Source organism: Microcaecilia unicolor, chromosome 3 (assembly GCF_901765095.1).
Source record: "Microcaecilia unicolor chromosome 3, aMicUni1.1, whole genome shotgun sequence".
Taxonomy (NCBI): Eukaryota; Metazoa; Chordata; class Amphibia; order Gymnophiona; family Siphonopidae; genus Microcaecilia; species Microcaecilia unicolor.
In genome coordinates, this window is record NC_044033.1 from 355,097,244 (window position 1) to 355,120,154 (window position 22,911).

Here is a 22,911-nt window from a genome sequence, read left to right on the forward strand (position 1 = left end):
TAAAGAATCAGTCAGACTGTGAAGTGAAAATACCCACAGATAAGCAGAGTTGCAGGGAAAGAAGAAAATACATATATATATTTGGGGGGGGGGGGGGGGGGGGGGGGGGCACAGAACTTGTCAGACTCTGAAAACAGCAATAAATAAATAAATAAAACTTCATGCCCAAAAAGCAAAAAAAAAAAAAAAAGAAACCACATTTATAAAGAAATCAACGAAAAACCATTCTAAAATATTTTTCCATCAGCGTGAGATTACTAGATGGTTACGTTTTTTAATTTTTTCCCAGTTATTATGTACAAGTTTGTAAACATACTGTGCCAGTATTTGATCATGATGGACTGTAACCTGCACAGAGTGGAAGGAGGCGTTCTGGTCACCTTTTATGGGGCAGACTAGATGGACCATGCAGGTCTTTCTCTGCTGTCATATGGGAAAATTAGGTTCTTACCATGATAATTTTCTTTCCTTTAGTCATAGCAGATGAAGCCATTACGTATGGGTTGTGTCCATCAACCAGCAGGGGGAGATAGAGAGCACTCAACTTTCCACAGTGCCTCATGGCCAGCTAGCTCCACTGCCTCTTCAGTATTTGAAGCTTCCAAAGCAGTATGGCAAACCGCAATGGGAATAACATGAACTTTCCTCACAGCGAACGATGGCCCCTTAACAAGGGCATAAACTCAAAAAAAGGAGGGAATGAACTCATCCTCCTGGAGGGAATAAACTCGTCCTCCACTTTGTATAAACGGAGGGAATACTTGCATCCTCCTGGAGGGAATAAACTCATCCTCCCAAAACATGAACTGGAGGGAATGAACTCATCCTCCTATAACTGTAACAAGAATCCTGAAGACTGTTTTCCGACTCCCCAAGGAAGGAATATAACTTCAGGAAACAAGAACAGCACCTAAAATCAGAATCACTGCAATACAGACAATCATACAGGGAGGGCTCATGGCTTCATCTGCTATGACTAAAGGAAAGAAAATTCTCATGGTAAGAACCTAATTTTCCCTTCCTTGTCAGCAAGCAGATGAAGCCATTACTTATGGGATGTAACAAAGCAATCCCTAAATAGGGTGGGAACAAGCCACACCACGCGCTAGCACCTGTGCTCCAAAACGCGCATCCCTCCTGGCAGCCACATCCAGCCTGTAATGTCAGGCGAAAGAGAGCTTAGAAGCCCATGTTGCAGCACCGCAAATCTCATGAAGAGATAGTGCTCCAGTTTCCGCCCAGGAAGAGGAAATCGCTCTTGTGGAATGTGCCTTAAAGGCTTCAGGCGGAGCCCGGCCAGACAGCAGATATGCTGAAAAGATAGCTTCTTTGAGCTAAGGGGCAAAAGTGGCTTTAGACGCTGAAGACCCTCTGCAAGGACCTGCAAACAGCACAAAAAGATGATCAGAGGTCCTGAAAGCATTTGTAATTCGCAGATACTGCAACAGAGTCCTGCGCACATCCAAAAGGTGCAACTGCCCAAATGAATCTGGAAACTCCTCCTCAACAAATGAGGGAAGAAAAACAGGCTGGTTTAGGTGAAACACTGAAACCACCTTAGGCATGAAGGAAGGCACGGTCCGAACTGTGACCCCTGACTCTGAGAATTGCAGAAAAGGGTCTCTACAGGACAGCGCCTGGAGCTGTGACACCCGTCTCGCCGAGGTATAATGGCCACTAAAAAGACGGCCTTCAGTGTCAAATCTTTCTCTGAAGCACGCCGAAGCGGTTCAAAGGGAGACCCCGAAGGGCCTTCAATACTAACCCCAGGTTCCAAGCTTGACAAGGTGCCCGCACGGGAGGACGGAGCCGAAGCACCCCTCTAAGAAACCATGCCACATCTGGATGAGCAGCTAAGGACACGCCTACAACCTTGCCATGCAGGGAGGCCAATGCTGCCACTTGCACCCGCAGGGAATTATAGGCCAAGCCTTTGTGTACACCATCCTGCAAAATGTCCAGAATCGGCGAGACAGGAGCACGCAACGGAGAAAGCGCTCTTGAAACACACCAGACTTCAAACTGGCACCAGATCCTGGCATAAGCCACGGAAGTGGAGCGCTTACGGGCCTGCAGGAGAGTGGAAATTACCTTGAGTAGCCTTTATCGCTCAATTGCGCCCTCTCAATCGCCATGCCATAAGACCAAAGCGGCAAGCGTCCTCCATGGCCACCGGACCCTGTGACAACAGGTGCAGAACCAGAGCTAACGGAAAGGGAGCCTCCAACAGCATCTGTCGGAGGTCCGCATACCAAGGCCTCCTGGGCCAATCCGGGGCGATGAGCACCACTTCTCCTGGATGCAGCCGAATCCGCAGGAGCACTCGCCCTATCAAGGGCCATGGAGGGAAGACATACAGCAAGCCCAGGGGCCAAGGTTGAGCCAAGGTATCCAACCCGGCAGAGCGAGGATCCCTCTGTCTGCTGAAGAAGCACAGGATTTGGGCATTGGAACTGGTCGCCATAAGATCCATCACTGGCTTGCCCCATTTGGCACATATCTGCAGGAATACATCGTCTGCTAGTTCCCACTCTGCTGGATCGATCCGATGCCTGCTTAGATAGTCGGCTTGCACGTTGCTCTGACCTGCAATGTGAGCTGCTGACAGGAACTGTAGATGCAGCTCGGCCCAGTGGCAAATTTGTTCGGCCTGCGCAGCTAGAGCTCTGCACTGAGTTCCACCTTGTCGATTTATGTAGGCCACTGCTGTCGTGTTGTCCGACATCTCTCAGACAGCCAATCCTTCCAGGGTCACTTGAAAGGCCAGAAGAGCCAGAAACACCGCTTTCAACTCCAGGCGGTTGATAGACCACTCCGACTCGTCGGGCGTCCACAGACCCTGGGCATGCTTCCCCTGGCAATGTGCGCCTCAGCCCTTCAGGCTGGTATCTGTCACCACCAGGCACCAATCGGGGAGCACCAGCTGCATTCCCCGCCGCAACATGCTGTCCGAGAGCCACCACTCCATACTGAGGCGGGCCGCAGGGAGCCAAGAAAGCCTGCACTGATAAACCTGAGATACTGGAGACCATCGTTGAAGTAGAGAATACTGTAGAGGTCTCAGGTGCACTCTCGCCCATGGCACCACTTCCAAGGTGGTCGTCATCGATCCCAACAGCTGGACAATGTCCCAAGCTCGCGGGCGGGGCATCCTCAGGAGCAGACGGACCTGATTCTGAAGCTTGCACCGCCTTTGCTCGGGAAGAAACACATAGCCCGAGGCTGTGTCGAACCTGGCCCCCAAATATTCTAGAGATTGCGAGGGGGTCAGGTAACTTTTGGCCATACTGACGACCCAGCCCAGAGATTGAAGGACTGAAACCACTCTGGCTGTAGCTAGATGACTCTCTTTTTCTGAGTCTGCTCTGATGAGCCAGTCATCTAGGTACGGGTGAACCCGGATACCCTCTCGCCTGAGAAAGGCAGCTACTACCACCATTACCTTGGAGAAGGTTCGAAGATCCCTGTGGAAGAGCTCCCTGACCGCCCGGATCCTGCCCAGGGCTATCAGCTCTATTATTAGCCTCACTCAGAGGACCCCCCCGGATTCAGGTCTCTCCGTCGCAACGGGGGCCACGCCATTTGGAAAATCCAAAATGGCGTCCGCTGCCAGCTCAGAGCGCAAAAGATCGCCGCTCGCCATGCTCAGGCCGGCTCTACCGTCTGTACAGCACTAATTACAGAGCCCCGCTGCTGATTTGCGCTTGCCACATTTAGAACAGCGCTTTACAGTTTCCGCAGCCATCGCCGAAAATGGCGGTAAAATTAAAAAATGGCGGTTCGCGCCAAAAACTTCTTGATCGCGGGCCCATCCTGGAGGAGTCAGAAAACACTCTTACCTCACTAGACCGAGTATCACAGCTCTGGTCCTGCAGAAGAATCTCAAGAAAAAAACCTCTTTTCAAAGATCGCTGCGCTAAAGCGCGACGTGACTTTATTTATTTTTTAACGCTGTGAGGAAAGCAGAGGCAAAAAAGGTAAATAAAAACACTTCGGAGGCTCAGATAAGTGGGAAAGGCAGGGAAAGGCGAACCAATGTGCCTGCATCCACTGAGTGGGAAAGGACAGAAAAAAGCAAGCTAATATGTCCACATCCACGGGGGCATGGGTAAGGCAGGGAAAGGGCTGACCTATGTGCCTTCAAAGTGAAGCTGCTATAGCCTCTAACACCCCGGCTAACAACTGGCAAGCCAGGAGCCACCCCCAGGCACATTTTTGACGGAGCTCGAAGAAGCTGCAGCCACCCTGCTTGGGGAGATAGAGAATACTGAAGAGGCAGTGGAGCCAATTTGACTGCCCCTATCGGACCGACCGTTCACTTGTCTATTAGATTGTAAGCTCTTTGAGCAGGGACTGTCTCTCTTTGTTAAATTGTACAGCGCTGCGTAACCCTAGTAGCGCTCTAGAAATGTTAAGTAGTAGTAGCTGGCCTTGAGGCACTGTGAAAAGTTGAGTGCTCTCTATCTCCCCCTGCTGGTTGATGGACACAACCCATACGTAATGGCTTCATCTGCTTGAAGACAAGGAAACTATGTTCCTATGTTATGTTACAGTTACAATTCAACCCATAGATAAGGAAACATACTTACAGTTTGTTCTGAGTAATGAGCGGTTAAGCCACCCAAGAGTTATAAAAAGCATGACTTGGATTCAACATTTTCAGACCAGAACAAGAGAGAGATACATTGTTTTCATTTCAGCTGAAGAATGTCTTCAGCAAGGTATGAGAACATTTTTATAATCTAGGTGGCCTTAAAATAGTAATGTTGATACTATTTAGGTTTCTGCCAGGTACTTGAGACCTGGATTGGCAACTGCTGGAAACAGGATACTGGGCTAGATGGACCATTGGTCTGATCAAGTATGGCTATTCTTATATTCAGTTTGTCATAGCATACTGGTACCCTCTCATACTTGATCAGGTGTGCCATTCCCAAGTTACCACTGTTTGAGACCATTGCCCAGGATTTGCTCTGTGCAGCCACAGCTTGAAAGTGAGCAAGAGTTCCTTTCTGAACATGCTGGTAATCATGCACACCTCTCCCTCCTAAGTATAGTATTAAGGGGCCCTTTTTACTAAAGGACATAGAGCCTTCATGCGTGCGTCGCGCATATGAAAAGGCATACCATAAGATGCATTAAAGTGTTTTTTTTTAATTTGCCTGATAGCTAACATGCAAGTTAGTGCATGCTATTTTTTTTAAATATTTTTTTTGCAAAGGAGTGTAATAGGTGGAAAATGGGCATGGAAGAATTATCCACCTACTGGGTTTGCATTAACTCCATACCCTGTTTCCCCGAAAATAAGACAGTGTCTTATATTAATTTTTGCTCCCAAAGATGCGCTAGGTCTTATTTTCAGGGGATGTCTTATTTTCGGGGAAACACGGTAACATGATTGGATTATTGCAGTTCTTTACTCCAAGGCTTACCTCAATATCAGCTGCAGAGGCTACAAGCTGTTCAAAATACCGTACTACAGTAAAATTGCAGCTTCTTAGAGAAAATGGCCAGTGCAACTTTTAGCAGTAGCTTCCTAGAATTTCAGCAGCCTTTTTAATTTCACAGCAGCTGGACAAGAAGTCAGCATTAAGTAAATTAAGGGGAAGCCTTGATACAGCTTGGTGAAACATGAGTCGGCACAACAATCCCCCTACAACGAAAAAGAAGGAGACTGAGCAATACAGTGCACAGAATCTCCATTTACCTACCGTAAGATAAGTACAGCATTCTAAGTAAGCTTAGTCCTTAGGGTTCCTAATACCCCCTTCTCTCCCTTCCCTCCATGTACCTTCTGTTGGGACACTCACCCAGTTTTAAAGATGTCAGGAGGCTGCCGAACGTCTGTGGGGAAGGGCAGCGGCGGCTCGACTTCAGCCTTTTCCTTCAATGTCCCGCCCTCGCGGAATCAGGAAATACCTCATCAGAGGAAGGCGGGACACTGACAGGAGAGACTGGTCTCGAGCTGCCGCAGCAACTTAAAATAACAGCTGAGCTTTAAACGCAGGGCGGCGTGTCCGGAACGGAATAGAAGGTAATATGTCGGGGAGTTGAGGGCGGGCTTAGCCGGGGGGCGGGAGGGGAAGATACAATTTGGAGCTAGGTCTTACTTTCGGAGGAGGCCTTATATTTAGCAATTCAACAAAACCTCTACTAGGTCTTATTTTCAGGGGATGTCTTATTTTCGGGGAAACAGGGTATTATCTAGTTAGTGCACACTAGCACGGGAGCCCCCAGAACCCCCTCAAGGCAGTAACTGCTCCTTTATTCTTCTTCTTTTTTTTTTTTTTTTGCAGGTACCAAACAAACTAACGCATGATCTAAAAAAAAAAAAAAAAGCCTGACTTTTATAACACTGGGCTTAGCATGTGGGAAAGTCCTGTGTCAGCACACACTAAACTTACTGGCTTTTTCATTAAGCTGAGGCAAAATCTAAGTCCCAAAATGGGAGTACTAACAAGAAAGCAGAACACGTATAATCAGGCCTCAAGAAAGGAGCAGGAAGTCTGCAGAAAGTAAAAAGAATAGGAGTCATCTGTAGTTAACGAATCTGAAGCACATGGGAAAAATATACTCATGTTAAAAACAGCTGAGCATAGACAAAGTGAATAAAGATAAGGGGGGGAGGGAGGGGAAATCTATGGACAACAGGGCTACACTGGTGCTGAAGACAGAGGAAGTATTACTGAAGACCTGCTGACACTTGTGTGTAACCCACAAATACAACATATTCAGTCATGTTCACTCAGTACCAGGGAAGCCATGGTGACAGCAGAAGGAATGAAATAACAGGAACCAGCAATCTTGTGCCTGTATGTATGTATGCTTGCTTGCCTTTCTCTTTATATATACACAGTTGGTGGTATGGGAAAGACACCTGCTATAAAACAGGCATAGCAATTATTTCCTCACTTCTAAGATGCACGTTTTTACTCATTTTAATGTGCACGGAAAGTAGGCGAGGTTTACATTCGATGGAGTCTTAGACTCAAGTACAAAAATTACAAGTCAAACAGCTTTGGGGTGGCTAAATTGAAATCAGCACCCCAAAGCTGTGTGACTTTGGGGGTGCTGATTTCTTTCAAAATATTGTATTTATATTGTTAAACAGCAATAGACAGGGACAAATGTCATCATCATCGATTTTTCATCAAAGCTCAAGCATCAGAGCTCAAAGCATGTGATGCCAGCACAGAAATACCAGTATATGGGTAGAAGATAATCCAGCTTATTTTCAAAAGAGAAAGACGCCCATATTTCGACCCAAATCGGGAGATGGGCGTCTTTCTCTCGTGGGCGCCCAAATCGGTATAATCGAAAGCCGATTTTGGGCGTCTTCAACTGCACTCTGTTGCGGAAACGGCCAAAGTTGACAGGGGCGTGTCGGAGGCGTGGTGAAGGCGGGACTGGGACGTGGTTATCGGCCGAACAGAAATGGGCGGCTTTCGCTGATAATGGGAAAAAATAGCCGCTTTTCGCGAGAATTTAGGGCACTTTTTTTGGACCCTTTTTTTTCACGAACAAGTCCCAAAAAAGTGCCCTAAATGACCAGATGACCACCAGAGGGAATCGGGGATGACCTCCCCTGACTCCCCCCCAGTGGTCACTAACCCCCTCCCACCACAAAAAAGTAATTTTAAAAACTTTTTTTCCAGCCTATATGCCAGCCTCAAATGTCATACCCAGCTCCCTGACAGCAGTATACAGGTCCCTGGAGCAGTTGTTAGTGGGTGAAGTGCACTCCAGGCAGATGGACCCAGGCCCATCCCCCCCTGTTACACTTGTGGTGCTTAATGCTGAGCCCTCCAAAAAACCCCAAAACCCACTGTACCCACATGTAGGTGTCCCCTTCATCCCTTAGGGCTATGGTAATGGTGTAGACTTGTGGGCAGTGGCTGTTGGGGGGGGGGGGGGGATTTGGGGGGCTCAGCACACAAGGGAAGGGTGCTATGTTCTTTTTTAATTTGTAAAAGTGCCCCCTAGGGTGCCCAGTTGGTGTCCTGGCATGTGAGGGGGACCAGTGCACTATGAATCCTGGCCCCTCCCACGACCCAATGCCTTGGATTTGTTCGTTTTTTGAGATGGGCGCCTTCGGTTTCCATTATCGCTAAAAACTGATAGCGCCCAGCTCAAAAACGCCCAAATCCTAGGCATTTGCCCCGCTCAACCCATATTAATCGAAAAAAAGATGGGCGGCCATCTTTTTCCAAAAATGTGGTTTGTCCAGCCCTTTCGTATGGCCGCCCACAGAGATGGGTGCTCGCGTTCGATTATGCCCCTCCACGGCATCTTAGAATTGCAGAAATATGGCAGTTTCAAGTCATTGGAACAGGGTACAGGTTCAGGTTTATTGCCTCAATTTCTCTCTCTTTGTTTTACAAATTGGAAGATACTGGTGGAGCTTTCATTTATTTTTTTCAGGGGGGGGGGGGGGACATACTGTTTACCCTCACCTCTTAGAAAGGAAAAAAAATAAACAGTAAATTCTATTTTATTCAGGATTTAAAGAATGCTAATGGATTGCTGCTTTGTAAAATGTTTAATTCATACATGTTATGGTTTTGTTTTAGTATCTGTAAACCACTTAAGCTGAAGTGGTGAGGACTTATGGGAAAGAAGTTCACAACCCTAGCGATAGTTTGGGTGAGGAGAGAGTAGGAGCTCAAGGGGTCTGACATCAGCATTGCATAGGGTGGTAGTACAGGATGGTGTTCAAAAATTTCAGTTTATGTCCTTATGGGAGGGTGACTCGGGGAGATGTTAATGGAGAAAAAAAACTTGGTTAAAATTAATATTTTTCATAAAACTTTGATTTCAGTAAAACTTAAGGAAAATAGTTTAAAAGTTATATTGCGCTGGCACTTAATTCCTTCCGGAACATGCTGGAGATGTGCCAGAGAGGAAGGGGAGGGGTTTTGAGATGTTCATGCGTGTATGATAGGACTGCCTTAAAATTAAGGGGTCATTATTCACAGCGATTTAACCAGCCAGAAACAGGTCCTGGCTGATTAAATTGCTTATTCAAGGTGGACCGCTAATTTTCAGTGACATTTAACCGGCTAATGCAACTAAGAAAAAGACCATTTAGCGATGAACTCAAACCTGGTTATTTTGAGGGCATTCCAGGGGCAGAGTCAGCACTTGATAAAGTTCTAAATATCAGCACTTAACTGGTCAAGGTAATAACATAAACAGGATCACATAAAAGTCAGTCCTATCTTATATTGCACTGGCTATGGTTTAGACTGCCCCAGAAATAAGGAAATCCAATGCCAAAGCCACGATATAACACAGAATTGAATTTCTCAGGAAAACGCTATTCGGTGGGCGGCGCTCATCAACCCCTAGGTTGTTTTGGGTGAAATTACAGAAAGAGATCAAGAGTATAAGTGGGAGGAAGTGTGCTTTGGCTGCAAAATTGTACCTGTTGGGCCTGTAGGAGAAGGGATCATATCAATATGGGAAAATAGTGTTTTAGCTGTAGCCAGGGAAGAAATAGAATACTGCTGGTGCAACTGGAACCACAAAGAATCTTATAGTGAAAGCAAAAACCGGGACAAATTGTGCTAATGGAAAAGCTTACAGCCAGATGTCATTCCAGGAGGGAACACTGAAACAGACTGGAAGGGACATTACCTGACACTTCTCCCCCCTTTCCCTCTCTAAGTTCCCCATCATACATATACCTCATTATACCACAATATCACTTTGTATTCATTCATACTATGTATTTGTTCAAACCGTAATCGGCTAACACCATTAACGGTTATATGTAAGTCACATCGAGCCTGCAAAAGGTGGGAAAATATGGAATACAAATGTAACAAATAATAATAATAATAATATCTGCAGCTGAAGTGAGAAGGATGGGGGTATTGGACCTGATTAGTTAATGTTATTGTAACATGCTATTTGAAAGCTCGGAAAAGAAAAATACAAGTTAAAAAAAAAATGTTTTTAAATATGAGGCCTCTCCATGACTGAACTTGCATACTCAAGGTAGGTTGGTGTGTCACAGAACACACATTAATGTAGATGTGCTTTTAACGGTTGGGAAGCACTGCTTTGGAAGACATTTCTCCATACTATATAAATAAAAGCATCTCTCATTCATCTCGACTAAGATATCACTGTATAAAAGACTTCACAAAATCTCAGCTACAAACTGACTTCAAAGAAAAATAAGCTTCTGAAAGTACTGATCAGATTAGACCTTGCTTCTGCCCTGCCACTCATGGGGAGAGTGGTGACATCACGTCTTAAATGGCTGCTTGAATGAGAGGCTCTGCATACCACATTACAACAATAAGTTTAACCCCAGCCAAAGTTGAAGATTCACAACGAACTAGCCTGTAGCCTTCTGCTTCGGTTTCACACAACGTCCAGTGCAGTTGAAATGCAATAGGCGCTCTCACAAGTCCTTAAAAGACTTTGCTTTTCGCTCACAACCTCAAGCACATAAGATGGCGGCTCCCGCAGGCCCTTCGGGCACTGCGCCGGAACAAGCTTGAGGTCAGACACAGCGTGATTTATGGGAGTTGCTAGAAGAAATTCAAATTGATGTTAAAGGGGTTCAAGAGAAACTTTTGGCATTAGTTACTGATCTACATGGAGAAATCCTAGAGCTGGGCCACCACATGGAAGACATTGATAACCGAGTCGAAGCACAACAGGAGACCTTAATATCAAAAGAAATATCCATGGTGGAGCAACAGACTCTTCATATTGTCCTGCTGGATAAAGTGGAAGATTTAGAGAACTGCGGTCGCAGAGCTAACATACGTATCTGGGGAGTACCTGAACTAGTTGAATATCTTAATTGCGAGCTGGTGACGCAGCAGATTGCAAGTATACTCTTATCCTCAGAAGACCAAATGATACCGACGGAGATGATAAAAATAGAACAGGCACATAGAGTGGCTACTCGCCGGACAGACTGCTTTATGGAATACAAAGTAAAGGAACAGGTGTTGGCATAGGTCCATATTTCTGCTCCTCTGCATTGGGATACGTTCCCAAAAGAGTTATACCAGGATTTGGCAGCAATAACATTAAAGAGGCGATCTAAGATGCGAGTTTTTACTCAATATCTTAGAGAAAAAGAAATTATATATTGTTGGCCGTATCCCTTTGCTCTTTCCTCTTTCCTACTGTTTGGAGAGAAGGCTACAGCAAATACTCACATTAGAGGAAGCTTGAGCGCTCTTGCCAGAGTTAGAAGGAACCTCTGCCATCTACATCACAAGAACAGGCTCTAAATATCAACACTGAGGGACAGCCCTCAGCCTGTGTGTGTCAGTGGATCACAAATTATGCATAGAAACACATAGCTCCTCCACGTTAGACGAACAGGCAGGGTCAGTGGATGCACAAGATCATATAAACCTCACACTGTATTCAGGCTTGCACCAGTGGCCAGTACATCTTGACTTATAGTGAAGTTCCTCTCTCCCATCTAGTACCTTCTATAACTAGCTTTGTGATAGTATTTTATACAAACTCAGCCTTGCTATTAGCTTACCAGGTAAACTTAGTAGGATAATATTACAGTAATATGCGTGAGAGAAACGTACCACTGACTTAGACTACCCTCAAATAGAAACATCGTAAAGCATGTGAGGACAGACTTAAAGATCTTAATATGTATACCGTATATTCTCGACTAAGCCAATAAAATTTGAACAAAATGTGACTTTAAAAAAAAAAGGGGGGGGGCATCTTATCTGAAAAAAATTAAGCACCCCCGGATCCCATCGGCAGCACAATCCTGCATCTCTTCCCTGCCAGCCCGCAGGTTCAGCGCCTCAATCCCCACCCTCCTCACTGTGCAAGCAGCCATCTTCCTAGGCTGCCTGCGGCCTGCTCCAAGCACACTCTGATCAGTCCTGCCCCTACAGAAACAGAAATTTGAGTCAGAAGAGGCAGGACAGATCAGAGTGTGCTTGGAGCAGGCCGCAGGCAGCCTAGGAAGATGGCTGCACTGCCGTGGCTCTATAGAAGAGGCTTTTGAAGGTACACAGTAAGGAGAGTGGGGATTGAGACAATGAACACACAGGCTGGCGAAGGGAGGGAAGGGAGAGAGAGGAAGCAATGCTAGACCCCGGGAGGTAGAAGGGTTAGCATAAAATAAATAAATACAACATGCACAAGCATGCAGAGGCATGATCAGTCCCTTACCCCCAACCCCACACTTCTTCCAGCCCCTCCTCCGAACACATATTCCTGGTGGCTAGCAGCACCCCACATGATCAACCTCCTCCCGACCTCTCTTCCCCAAATTAAAAAAAAAAAAAAAGGTGTTGTGTTGGTCATGGATACCTCCCCCCCCCCCAGCCCCTCTCCCCTAGTCACAAACAAAATGCCCTGATGATCATGGTCTAGGGGCCCCCTAACCCACCTCCCCTACTGCTAGTTGCAAACAAAAATGCCCTGATCTAGCAGGAGCCCAACCCCCATACGAAGCAGGAGCTATATTCACTTACTCCTGCCTCCGAGAAGCAGTCATCTGCAAACTGGCCGAACCCTGCCCCACCTAGGTGCATCCTGGGATGCACTGGGCAGGTCCTGCCTACCATACTGCCAAGTTTTAATACATTGTTTTCTGTTTCCTTGGTTTGTACATGCTGTGTTATCTGATAGACTTCAGAAGGGGAGAAACCAAGCTGAACAGCTTACAGAAACTGGCACAGAGCCCAAAACTACCTATTTATCAGTTTCGGTATTTTATCTTTCTCCTTGTTGATACGCTGATAACTGGGCATTAAGATTTACTTATAGGAAACAGTGTAAAACTGATTGCAGAACAGCAGAATTAATGTTACTTCCTTTAAAAATCAATATACTCACACTAGTCAAGCTTCTATTTTCTGTGCAGCAACTTGGCTATTTATTTCTGTTAAGGAAGAACAACTACCCCCTCAAGCTCCAGTCACTGGTATGTCAAAGTTGTTTGTGATTTTTGCCTCTTTTCTATAACTATATGCTGAGATACAACAACAAAACCATCCGTTATAAAAGGATGTCAAACCAATATTTTGTTGAGGACTAAAATAAACCCAGCCAATTAAAGAGGCCAAGACTTCCATTCTAGCCTTCATATGACCTGCGCTGACCTTGCCACATCCCCATCAATAGTTGCTAATGCCGGTGATCTTGCTATCCAAGATGGCGACGGTGCAAGTAGCTTAACCGGCCACGCTCCGGAATTCTCAACAGTCGACTCTAGTGCGAGCGTCTTACCCGCTGTTTGGATGGGTAAGAGGAGAGGCAAAGTCCGGGAGGCTCCCCATGTCTCGGGCGGAACGCCCCAGCTGCACCAGACGAGACTGGAGCGATTTGGAGTTCTGTCCGGTCCCGGAATGGCATCCACTCCCTCTGCCGGAGCCAGCATCTCGACGCTGGACGACAGTGTAGACGGGGCTTCCCTGAGCCCCGAACGTGCGGCGCCCCCTCAACCCGGAAGAGTTTCGCTCACTGCAAGTCCTGTGGCCGTACCTCGCGGAGGAGAAGGGGAACAGGGAGGGAGCCTGCAGGAGAGATCATCTGGTGCCGAAAACTTAGGAAGACCGGGTTTGACAACGGCTCATGTGTTGCCTGAAACAGTGAGTACCCTGGAGCAAGTTTTAAAGGCCCCTCTACCGGATTTCTCTATGGGGAGAGTGTTGAAACCTGCCGTAGTGACTTTGGAGTCACTATGGGACTTGACCTCCACGACCCAAACTGCTTTACAAACTCTAATTCTTAAAAATATGGAGACAATTAAAGTTCTAGCAGAGATTGCGTTAAAACAGATACAAGCTACTGAAATTCAAGCTTCTGAGACTAAAAGACTGTCTGAAAAAACTGAAAAATTTGAACTAGTGGAACAGACGTTTGTTAAAGACATATGCTTTACTCAAAGACGCTTAGAATATTTAGAAAATCAATCAAAGAGACTAACTTTACAGTTTATAAATTTCCCTCGGTCTCCTTTGATTCTTCCAATTCAAATGGTTAAAAAATATCTAATAGAGATTCTGGGAATGTCAGAAAATTCATTGCCACCTATAACTAGAGCGTATTATCTTCAAGCTGGTGGTACGCCATCAGAAAACTTACAAGGACAAGGAGCAATGAATCTCACTTCATTCCTTGAGTTTTCTCTTGAAGTTATTACACAGAGAATAACTCTGTTGGTAACCTTTGCGTTGGAAATAGATAGGGACGCAGTACTCAAACTTTCCCTAAGACACTTGGATTCTCTGTTTCTAGGTTCAAAAGTTAGAGTCTTTCCGGATTTGTCCAGGGAGACTCAAAAGAGACGTAGGATGTTTTTGTTGCTACGACCAAGGGCACAAGCAATTGGTGCTGATTTTCTGTTGAGATTTCCCTGCATATGTAGAATTAAATTTCAGTCTAAACAATATCAATTTTTTGACCCTAAACAGTTAGAGGATTTTCTTATAAGCAGGGAAGAAGTCGATGTACAGGTTTAGTCACATATGTAACACTGTAAGGCAGGCTAGAGTGAACCACTCGGGAATTAAGCTACTTTTTGATTTTGATTATTTCTTTGTTGCTTAATTATTAAGTATGATATTTCTTTTCTTGGGTCCATTTACCTATATAGTGGTCGATAATAGTAAATGGACTTTAAAAATTTTCTTTTTCTTACAGTACATTGTTTCAGATTTGTGTATTAGCACTCATATATGTACTATGATTGTTAAAAAAATTATAAATAAAGAGTAAAAAAAAAAAAATAGTTGCTAATGCCAGAGCTAGTTTTCTCATTTTCAGTATTATAATGCCACTACACTTCCTTCTTAAAAATGTTGATCTGGTATATGACATACTAAATAAGGGTATATAAAAGACAAAATTTCTCCTAAAACACCACATATACTTGAATATGAACCAAAATATTTTTGCCAAGAAAAGGTCAATCTGCCTCCCAGTTTATATTCGAGCCCCTGTGCTGTCCAGCATTTTCTCCTTTATTTTCCTCCCCCAGCTGACACTCTGGGAAGGAAGAGCAGAGTCCCTCAGGTCAGCGGTATCCCTGAATCAGAGTCAAAGGTGGTAACTCTCTCAGCTGCCGCTGGCAGTATCATAATCGGTCACGGTGTGGGGGCCTTGAGTATGGGCACATATTTAAAGGCCTGCCAGCTCCTGTCCCCTCCAAAACAGATCAAACTCATGCAGCTCTGTATGGGAAAATGTGGGGTATAAATGTATTAAATAGATAAATAAAATAAAAAGAATAGCTTTTTTCTGATTCTTGTACTTTTTAAAATTACAATGTTTATATTCCACATCCACCCTGTCAAGTTCTATAAGGATTACAAAAAGGAACTAGGCATACCTAGACACTGCTTACCCTAGGATTGGTAGAATGGAATTTTGCTACTAATTGGGTTTCTGCCAGGTTACTGGTGACCTGGATTGGCCACTGTTGGAAGCAGGATACTGGGCTAGATGGACCATTGGTCTGACCTAGTATGGCTATTCTTAAGTTCTACAAAATATATGAACAATTAAAACGTAGATAAATATTTATGAAACATAGAAAGTGCCACAAAAATTGAGAATGACTCTCTTTCTAATGGACAACTACCAATAGCATTAAAAAGGGCAGTGGTTCACCCTTTGCTAAAGAAAAACAACCTTGACCAGGACAAACTTGAAAGTTGCCAGTATCCAACATCCCATTTCTATGGAAACTTATTGAACAAACAGTCTGTGTTCAACTTAATGATTGGCTAGAAGAGAAAGAAATTGGCTAGATTCATGTCAATCTGGATTCAGACCCGGTTATGGAACAGAACGGTCCTCATATCCCTACTAGATGATCTTCACAGAAACCGAGACAGGGGATTCACTTCAGTGTTAGCATTGCTAGATTTCTCAGCAGCTTTTGACACTGTGGATCATGATATCATGCTAACATGACTGACAGAAACAGGTATCAATGGAACAGTACTTGCCTGGTTCAAATCCTATCTTTCAGATAGGTAACAAGGCAACAATCCATAATGTTTAACAGATTCTATTCAATGTCTAACTCAAGCCACTAGCTGAGCTGATTCGGTCAATGGACATGATGTGCAGCTACTCACACCCAATGAACCTGACTTACCTACAACTTTGAATAAATTGATTACCTGCCTAACATCAATTCAGGAATGGGCTAAACATAAGAAACTTTGCCTGAACCCAAGTCAAACCGAGTTTCTCTGGATCCCTAACACAAGTGGATACATACCTGACATCAAAATCTTTTTGGGAAGTACAAACTCCCCCTCAAATCACAATTCAGGAACCTTGGAATTCAATTAGATTCAACACTTACTCCGATTCCCCAAATCCAAGCAACCTTCAAGAGCTGCTTCTACTATTTGTGACAGCTACACTGCCTCTCTCCTTACATCGAGAAGGTAAATCTTATTCCAGTTGTGCAACATCAACACTGGATTACTGCAATGCAGTACACAATGGTCTAACTACAAAGGGAATGCACCAGCTTCAGTTGATTCAGAATGCTGCAGCAAGACTAAAAGAAGGTTGCAAGCAACATGATCACATCACACCATTCTTACAACAACTTAATTGGCTACCAGTACAATACAGGGCTAAATTTAAAACTCTATGTCTGACCTTCAATGCCCTTAAAGGAAATGGCCCCAAGTACTTGAAGAACCACACCACCAAGGACACAAAGGTCCTCTCGAGGATTATCACTAACCACACCCTCTCCAAAAGACATTACATGATGTGATACCCGCAAGCGAGCCTTCTCCAGAGTAGCCCCTACAGTCTGGAATGCACCTCCTGAAAGGCTCCGCTTAACACAAGACTATCTGTACTTCAGGAAGCAAGTGAAAGCATGGCTCTTCAACCAGTCCTTTAATGGAAGAAGTAACTAACTTATTGGTATCACTAACACAAAAGGAGTGACATAGGCTGCATGTACTGCAGCGCGACATGCTTATCCAATCCTACCCTAGCTGACATAATATTTAACCATCTTTCTGACCTTGTATGCACCCTTCTTTAAATTAGCCACTTAATTTTCTAATACCTCTTACCTATCTATATGTTAATCACCTCTCTGACGTCATGTGCAACCTTCTTTAAATTAGTTGCCTTACTTTCTAACCTTCTTACTCTCTTACCTATCTATATGTTGCTTATACCCTTCACTGTCAATTAAAATGTTGTATTACATATTGTGTTGACACTGTAACTATGGTATACTTTGTATTGTTATTAGAATATTTTTACTGCTGTACTTGCCTATTGATCATGTTTGATTTATTCTTACTGTACACCGCCTTGAATGAATTCCTTCAAAAAGGCAGTAAATAAATCCTACTAAATAAACATTTTAACAGCCTTCTGAAAGGACAAATAATTATTTGACTGGCTATTTCCGAAAGGTAATGCCCCTAGTGAGGCAGACGTCTTCACAAGCCTTGGCACTTTGTCAACCGGATGAACTGGAGTTTGGCATCAGAAAAGTGGGAAATTGTATTACGGTGTAAATGTACATTTGCAAGGTTCATCTTGATTTGTTTCTATTCTACGGAAGGGGTTCATTGAGATATTAAGATTGGTTTCTGTTTTATCATGTTGAACAGTTTCCGGGACAGGGGATACTGAAAGTGCAGCATAAATGAGCACATTTCTGATGAAGCAAAGGTGAAACTGCCATGTTGTAGAGCGGGTTAGAACTGCCTCAAATAAGTACCTGGAAACCTTTTGAAACGAGCGGTTTCTTTTTTTAAAGATAAAAAAAATTTAACAAAATGAAAAAATATTAAAAAATAAAAATAGAAAATTGTGTGTTATTAAACACTGGAGGTTTTTTAGGCCTAATGACGAAGCAGGGCAGGCCATTAGTCCAAATTTGACTTTAGAAGTGACCCATGCCGCTGAAGTCCTTTTCCTCCTGTTAATCTTTAAAGTAAACTGACTGCAACTTGCTTAATCGATCCAATGATACCTTTCTCTTTACGCCATCACCTTCCATGCCAATCCATCAGCTACACTGCACAGATCAAAACCTCAGTAGAAGATATGAAGTAAAGAACAACACAGGGACAGGGAGCTGCAGTAACAGTAATAATTTTTACAAATTTGTGGAGACAGGGTGAAGTCAAAGCTTATGGAGACAGGGACAAAAGCTGTTCTTGTGTCATTCTTTAATTAGAAATTTTCTGCCTAAGTCATTCTCTTATAAGAAATTTCCGGCTAAGTGATATTCCATAAGTATGTATCTAAAACAGGCTTCAAATAGGGGTTTTCCTAACACCTAACTCAATGATTCCCAAACCTATCCTTAGGAAACCCCAGCCAGTCGTGCAATTTCTACCAAATAAACAACATTCACAGGATCTTATTCATAAGGACTTTCCTTTCTAATTTTGTGCCTATTGTTGTGCCAATGCAGAAAGCTAATGTGGGCAGAAGCATGTGGTAAATATAAGTTCAACGCACACCTTGGCAAATGAATGATGCAGAAAGTGGTTCAGCACCTGAATTAACTCACTCAGTAGATGGCACACAGTATGGTAACAAACCTATTATATATTCTGCAGCAAGACAGAAAAGTCTACAGGACGTTCTAATGTGAGCAGCGTAAGAAATTTACCACCAGGTCTGAGGTGGCATAAAAGGGTTGGTTGCACTGGTAGTCAAGTGGTGCCTCGCCAAAAGAATAAAAATGGATGTTAGTTTTCTGAGCAACTTTTATGGAACAACTAGTAAATAAGGCCCGTTTCTGACACAAATGAAACGGGCGCTAGCAAAGTTTTCCTCGGAGTGTGTATGTTTCAGAAAGTGTGTGTGAGAGTGAGTGTGTGAGAGAGAGTTAATGTGCGAGTGTGTGTGTGTGCGACAGAGAGTGAGTGAGTCTGTGTGCGAGTATGTCTGTGAGAGTGTGTGTGTTTGAATGTGTGCGAGTGCGTATGAGACACAGTGAGTGTGAGTGTGTTTCACACAGATACAGTGTGTGCGTGAGAGAGTATGTGTGCGATACACAGACACTCTGTGAGACCGCGTGTGTGAGTGACTCTGTGACACATAGAGAGTGAATGTGATACAGTGTGAGACATAGTGTGAGAGACTGTGTGAGAGTGTGAGACAGAAAGACAGTGACTGTGAGATAGAGAGTGCATGTGTGTGACAGAGATACCGCCCCCCTCCCCTCTGGTCTGAGGATCCCCTCCCCCCCTCTGCATTCCCTCCCCCCTCTACATGGTTGGCAGCACCGTGCAAGTGTGTGTGTGTGAGAGAGAGACTGGGTGGGAGTGTGTGTTAGAGAGTGTGTGTGATTGTCCTCTCTCCCCTGCCCCCCTCCCCTACCCTCTGGTCTCTGGACCCCCTGGCCCTCCCCCCCTGTGCATGGTTGGCAGCACCGTGCGAGTGTGTGTGTGAGAGAGCGTGTCTGATTGTCCTCTCTCCCCTGCCCCCGTCCAGGCACCCAGAAAATTGTCCCCTGGCCCCCCTGCAGCCACCCAGCGATTATCCTCTGTCCCCTGCCCCCCCTTCAGCCACCCAGCTATTATGCTGTGTCCCCTGCCCCCCCCTCAGCCATCCAGTGATTCTCCACTGTCCCCTGCCCCCCCTCTGCGATTCTCCCTGTGCGCTGCCCCCCTCGAGCCATCCTGCGATTGTCTGTGCCCTGCCCCCCCTCCAGCCACCCAGCGATTCTCCTCTGTCCCCTGCAGCCACCCTGCGATTGTGCCTGTGCGCTGCCCCCTTGAGCCATACTGCGATTGTCTGTGCCCTGCCCTCCTCCAGCCACCCAGCGATTATCCTGTGTCCCCTGCCCCCCCTTCAGTCACCCAGCGATTATGTTCTCTCCCCTGCCCTTCCTACAGCCACCCAGCGACGAACACATAGAAAAAATGTTCTTCTCATTCCAGCGATGCTCCTCTCCTCTGTGCTGCACTGAAAATAAATGACCCCTGCTGCCTTCTCCTCCTGATCCCTCATGCATCTGCCTGGCAACAGTGCAGCGATCCTTCCTGACGCTCCTCCCTTCTTAGCATACACTTCCCTATGATAGGTGTTCTGCCCTTGACGTCATCCACATTCTCGTTGTCCGTGGTAGTCGCATGATGAGCTGAATGCCGAGGCAAGGAGGGAGGGAGAGAGGAGGGGAACGGTGGCTGACTGTCAACTGCAGAGAGGTTTAAATTTGTAAAGGAAAGCCGAATTTGCTGGGGAAACCGCTCTTGTTTTAACGCTGGTGTGCCCTCACTCCTCCTCTGTGGCAGAAAGCATGGTAGGTCCTTGCCCGGTTGATCCGCCCCCTTCTGACGCTTATGGACTCTCGCGCTGTGCTGTGATTGGGTGAGGAGAGGGATACAGAAGAAGCACAAATGCTTCAAGGTTTTTGTCCATGCTGCCAGCTTCAGAACGTTGGAGGTGCGTTTTATTATATAGGATGTCTTTTCTGAAGGCAGATGGCAAAGGTGGCCTATCCCAAAGTTGGAAATGTATCACTGCTATGCTGGAGGTTGAAGGCCAATAAGTGAGATTTTTCTCACAGGCCCCTGGCAACATCAGTTCTGGCATATGTACATTACAAAAAAAGTCTAATTAATAAATAGAAAATAAAATTCATTTTTGTACTGTGTTGTTGGATCATTTTATTTTCTAACCATGTTGGTCCCAGTCTCTGGTTTCCGCCTTTCTCTGTCTTCTCTTAACTCTTCTGCCAGGGTCTTCTGGTCCATTACTTCTCTGTCCATGTCAATCATTCAACTCCCCTCTATGTCCCTGCCCCTATCTACCTGCCATCCAGACTGTCCCCCTCTCACCTCGACACCCCTGCTGCTGCTTCTCTAGATAAATATCAGCGGTGGTGGCAAAATAAGCTACACTCACCATGGGGTCAAACATGGTGTAGTTGCCGGCTCTGTCCTGGCTGGGAGTCAGAATGCATGCGAGCGGATAAGGGGCATAAATGCATATGACTTGGCATGTCTGGAATTGGATAGTTATTAATGTTCAAGTAATGCTGACAATGATGTTTTATCATTTTGGAAAAACAAGCGAAAAGTGCTTGCCAAAACTAGCATCTTGTTGTCTCAGAAGACATGCTGGTAACAGGAATGCACATTTTCTATTGTGAGAAGGACTGTGGAAGAAAGGAGAACTAGACTGAATCCAGAGATTGTTGACGACTCATTCATCATTCATCCACCAATTAAAATCATAACAGTATTTTGATTACATTTTAAAAATATACGTTTAATATTTTTTCTTTGGTTATACTGGTTATACGCCTACAAAAAGACTTACATTACATATACCACAAAATAGACTGGAGCGGGATCGGAGCTGGTGGGGATGAGGACAAACTTTGTCCTGTGGTATCATCTAACATGAAGCAACCTGAACTTCAGTGACAGAAGTTGAGGTGAAAACCTCCTCTCACCAGCTACTTGGAAATTACAAAGGGAAAGACATCAAATGGGAGCTAAGAGAATTAAGGGGCTGAAGAGAAAATAAGGGAGGGGAGAACAACTGAGAAGATAAGATAGGGCCTAGATGAATGTGAGACAGGACTGGAAGTGGGAAAGGGAATAAGAACACACTGCATGGGAGAAAAGAGGCTCGGGGTTAAAATGGACCGCAGCTAAGGGCCACCTCTTTCATGTCTGAAGTCTGTCTCAATATCAGAACCTTACCCTTCCATCTCCCCCACCCCCAGACCCTAACCTTTCTTCAAATCAAGCCTCACACCATCACATCCTGCATAATAAATACGCATATTTATCGATCACCCAAAGCAAGGTAATAGCTGGTATGTAGAAGACGCACTGCAAAGAAGTAAAAAGATCAAAGATGACGTCGTATCTTCACGACCACTTGTTCTTGTCACCAGCAGCACCTCTCTCATTATTATCTATATTTATATCTACATGATAGCACACAGTGAAATCCACCGAATATAACAAGCAGTATTCACCTGTGCTCTGGCTCGCCGTCGCCCTCGTGTCATGCTGCAGCAGTAAAAGAATCACCAGTGCATTTCTAGAAAGGCTCCAAGAAGTATGAGACCGCATTCTGAACACGGAAATTCCTGACAGCAGTGGCCAAAATAAGGGGAGGCCGAAACACTGTCAGAGCCGGGGGAGAAGAGAGGTACCGGTTCGGTTCCCCGCTTCAACCACGCGCGGTATCACACACCGGACACCGCGTCATTTCCGCTCTCTCCAGCTCGCGACAATTACAGCACCGCACCTGTCCGGACTCCTCCGCACCCAGCAATCTGGGAACTGCATCCAAACCTGAAGGACAAGCAGTGAGCACTAGAGTTGGGTCTGGGAATCCCCTCCTCGCTCCGCCCCTCCTCCGTGTTCACGTGACTGGACTGGAACTGCGGCAATAAGACGAGACCGCGCGCGCCCGTACGTGCAGTCTCTGCTGGCCTTCCAGTAAAAAGAACTGTTAACGGTGCGCCTGAGGGCGCGTGCTGTTGCTGTAGCCGGCTCTGATACGTGTTCGCCCGGGTAAAACGTGGATCCCTGGGACCTAGCGGATCCAAACCCACGGTCTTAAAAAAATCTCTGTCCCGTACCCCTCTGATACATTCTTGGAGGATAGTAAGTGGTAAAAAGAAGAGTCCTGATTTCACAGTATGGCTTTACTGTTTCCTGTTTATGTCACAGTTCACCTTCCTTCGCGCTTTCATAGAACTCGTCCGTGCAGTTGCTAGCTTTTGTCACTCACATCAAGGGCACAACGTTTCGAAACAATAAAGTGGAAAACTGTAACAGGGGAGAATTAATGTTTCACAACAAGAGCGCAGCCTTAAATCAAAAGTACATTAAAACCGAACAAAACAGCACTGTAGCAACCTTAGCAAATAAGAACGTAAGAACAATGCTGTGTAACCGAGGATGATACTATGCTGTA

The 22,911-nt window shown here is 45.2% G+C and overlaps 1 protein-coding gene across 1 annotated transcript in view; it reads right to left on the minus strand.

Moving 5' to 3' along the window:
- Positions 1-22,358, minus strand: part of IFNGR1 (interferon gamma receptor 1) — a 68,519-nt gene extending 46,161 nt beyond the window's left edge. Inside the window, exon 1 of the mRNA XM_030198519.1 lies at positions 21,962-22,358. Coding sequence (XP_030054379.1) covers positions 21,962-22,058 — 97 coding nt within the window. The 5' untranslated portion in view covers positions 22,059-22,358. The remainder of the gene's footprint in view (positions 1-21,961) is intronic.
- Positions 22,359-22,911: the final 553 nt, after the last annotated feature.